Source organism: Polyodon spathula, unplaced genomic scaffold, assembly GCF_017654505.1.
Source record: "Polyodon spathula isolate WHYD16114869_AA unplaced genomic scaffold, ASM1765450v1 scaffolds_1094, whole genome shotgun sequence".
Lineage (NCBI taxonomy): Eukaryota > Metazoa > Chordata > Actinopteri > Acipenseriformes > Polyodontidae > Polyodon > Polyodon spathula.
The window spans coordinates 1-3114 of NW_024472580.1; the positions used below are offsets into that span (position 1 = coordinate 1).

The window sequence follows — 3114 nt, forward strand, 5'->3', positions numbered from 1 at the left end:
CAATGCTTTGACCCCGAAACGTGGTGTTTTTGGCAAGACCGGGGATCTGCAGTCAATACTGTGCCTGGCCTGTGCAAGAGATGAAGTCACTTATTCTGGTGCACTCAATGGGGATATATATGTGTGGAAGGGGATTAATCTTGCCCGAACAGTTCAAGGTGCCCATGGGGTAAGTCCTCTGTTTCTATAAATAGCGTCTAGGTGTTAACCAGTTTAGTGTGATTCTGACCTACAGGCCTGCTTTCATTTCAGATAGTCTTAATAATGATTGATGACTTAAAACACTTTAAGATACATTCACAACTTAAACAATATTATATAGTTCTGTGGTTTTGTCAAGTTAGCATAGAAATGATTACAGCTCAACGTGGCCAGTCAGCCCTTATACTATATCTAAAGGGATTTAGTGCTATATTTGACCTCAGCAGCTGGATTTCCTGGAGTGGTTCTTTTGTAAGACTCATATTACATCACATAATGAATGGCCTCTTCTGACTGTATATTCTTAATCTATTTAGACGTTTACAGAATAAACATCATTGTAAAACTAGATGTATATTTCAAAATGTTTAAGTATATATGAAGCAAAATAAAGCTGCCATTTGCATACTTCTGCAACACTATCTCAATAAAATAAAAAATGAGGTTTGTTGTGAAATGTAGGAATCCTTTCTTGTCGCTGGCAGGTTCGTAATGTTATAATTCGTTGTTTTGTTTTTTTTTTAAATCCGACACATTTTAATTTCATCAGTCAGGAATTTTCAGCATGAATGCTTGCGAGGAAGGATTTGCCACTGGGGGGCGAGATGGTTGTGTTCGCCTGTGGGATTTAAATTTCAAACCAATTACTGTGATTGATCTCAGGGAAACAGACCAAGGATATAAAGGTGACATATTACTCATTATACACATCTTTACAAATCCAAAGCAAACACCCTTACCGCTTTTACCCAAAAAAAAAAAAAAAAAAACAGCTCAGGGTGTACTTTTAACTTTTTAATGAGAGAAAACGGTTAAGGAAAAGTGCAGCCACCTCCTGTTATTTAAACTCTCTTTAATCTCTAATTTGGTGTTTGTTTAATTATATACTCTTTGAAAATGGCACTACCTATAGTAACTAGCTGGAAATTGCAAAGGTGGTAGTGAGGCTGAGGGTTAACTTGCTAATCCTGAAATTAAAACCGTTGTGCAGAATCGTTTTAGCTGGGGGGTCAGCAAATATTAAATATGCCTTTGTGTTTGTGTGGGTGTGTGTGTTTCAGGTCTCTCAGTGAGGAGTGTGTGCTGGAGAGGTGATCATATCCTGGTGGGTACTCAGGATAGCGAGATATTCGAGATCGTGGTTCACGATCGGAACAAGCCTTTCCTGATTATGCAGGGCCACTGCGAGGGGGAGCTCTGGGCCCTGGCTGTTCATCCCACAAAGCCTTTAGCGATGACTGGGAGCGACGACCGATCTGTGAGGTTTGTAGGAAAGACCATGAAGTTAATCTGTGCTGCTAATCCTTTGGAGACATGGAAATTATCACGTAGCAAAACTCTGTGTGTGTGTGTGTGTATGTGTGTGTGTGTGTGCGCGCAGCGGCAGCAGTAAAGCTAAAGAGTGACTGTTTTTAAAAGTGGGTTTAATGCTTTTCAGACTATTCTTTTTAATGTCCTTTCTTTTCTTTCTTTTAATGTGACTTCTGTCTTTTTTTGATGGGTAAAAGACACACCCATGCAAGATGGAGGTTCATTTTAATCTAGATGGGGGTTGGATTCAGCAGTATTGAAACTTGTTTGTAGATGGGCATTTAGGGGATTAATACATTTTTTAAAATAGTGTTGTTAATATTATGCGATATCAACGATGAAACGTACGATGTGATGTTGTACATACACTGCACCATGATATACTATGAGCCTTTTGTATTAAAAGATCACTTTTTTTTTTTTTAGACCCAACATTGAAAATCATTGTTTTAATTTAAATGATGGTATTTGATTGTAAGAAAGATGGAGCCAGCTAGAGCTGAACAAACCGATTATTTGGTTATTCAGGTAAGCTCCACAGGTGAGGGTCATTCGTGTTGATCAGGTTAATTTATCGTTCCAAGTGAAACAAGTGAAAGAAACAGCTGCTAGGATTTGTGATGATTGCTGCTTTTCGTAGACGCTTGTTTCACTTGGGATGGTAAATTAGCCCTTCCACACCAGTGACCCTCACCTGTGCGATTTTATCAGAATAATCGAATAATCATTTTGTGCAGCACTAGTACCAGCATATGTTTGCCACTGTTAAATATTTGAATCATCTAAAAGACAATAGAGCAGATACAACTTGTTTTTAGACCTTGGTAGTTTTATTGATTTCTTTATTGAATGCCAAGTTGTCATGATTGCCATGCTAAGCTTTCAGCCCCTGAATATCAAGAGTAAACAGTGTCATGTGCATCTCAGGACGTACAGTACGAGCCCTCGTGAAAATCAATGGCAGAGATTGATTCCTCATAATGTGTATTTTAGCTGGAATCCACCTGTGCATTTTACAATGTGTTCTCTGAGCACAAAGCCAATAAACTTGACATAGCAAAGATGTGATTGTGACATTCTATTATTACAAGGTCACAATTCTAATTACTCTTCTGGAATGAAAATCTTTACCGCTTTAACACTGAAGCCAGTCTCTCCCTCTCTCTGTCCCTCCTTCTGGCTGTGTTGGATTGAATTTCTATCTGTAGAATATGGAGTCTCATTGACCATGCATTGATTGCCCGCTGTAATATGGAAGAACCCATTCGCAGTGCCGCTGTGAGTACAGATGGCATCCATCTTGCTCTTGGAATGAAGGACGGTTCTTTTACTGTGTTGCGGGTCAGGTATGTGCCATGCTGCAATAAAAGTTCTGATGTCTATTGGAATAAAGCCCAGACCAAGGTTTATCAGATTGCAGTTCAGATCAAGGGGAAAAAGTTCTCCACAGTTACAGTAATAATCCAATTATCACAGTTTATAATTCTGCACAAAGATGCATGCTGGAGTCGGTTCTTGTCAATAATCAATTGGAAAAGTGGGGAATAATCCATCTATAGTGAGTGTGGAATGTACCATGAATTAACAAGGTTTTTACTGGAA

General features: G+C 38.9%; 1 protein-coding gene across 1 annotated transcript; it reads left to right on the forward strand.

Annotated features, from left to right (window-relative positions):
* Positions 1-19: 19 nt before the first annotated feature.
* Positions 20-2858, forward strand: LOC121309273 (echinoderm microtubule-associated protein-like 5; the record flags this gene model as incomplete). The annotated part of the gene is made up of 4 exons (XM_041242150.1): positions 20-169; positions 752-887; positions 1263-1464; positions 2721-2858. Coding segments are annotated over exons 2-4 (461 nt in total), but the record flags the coding sequence as incomplete, so codon positions are not given.
* Positions 2859-3114: the final 256 nt, after the last annotated feature.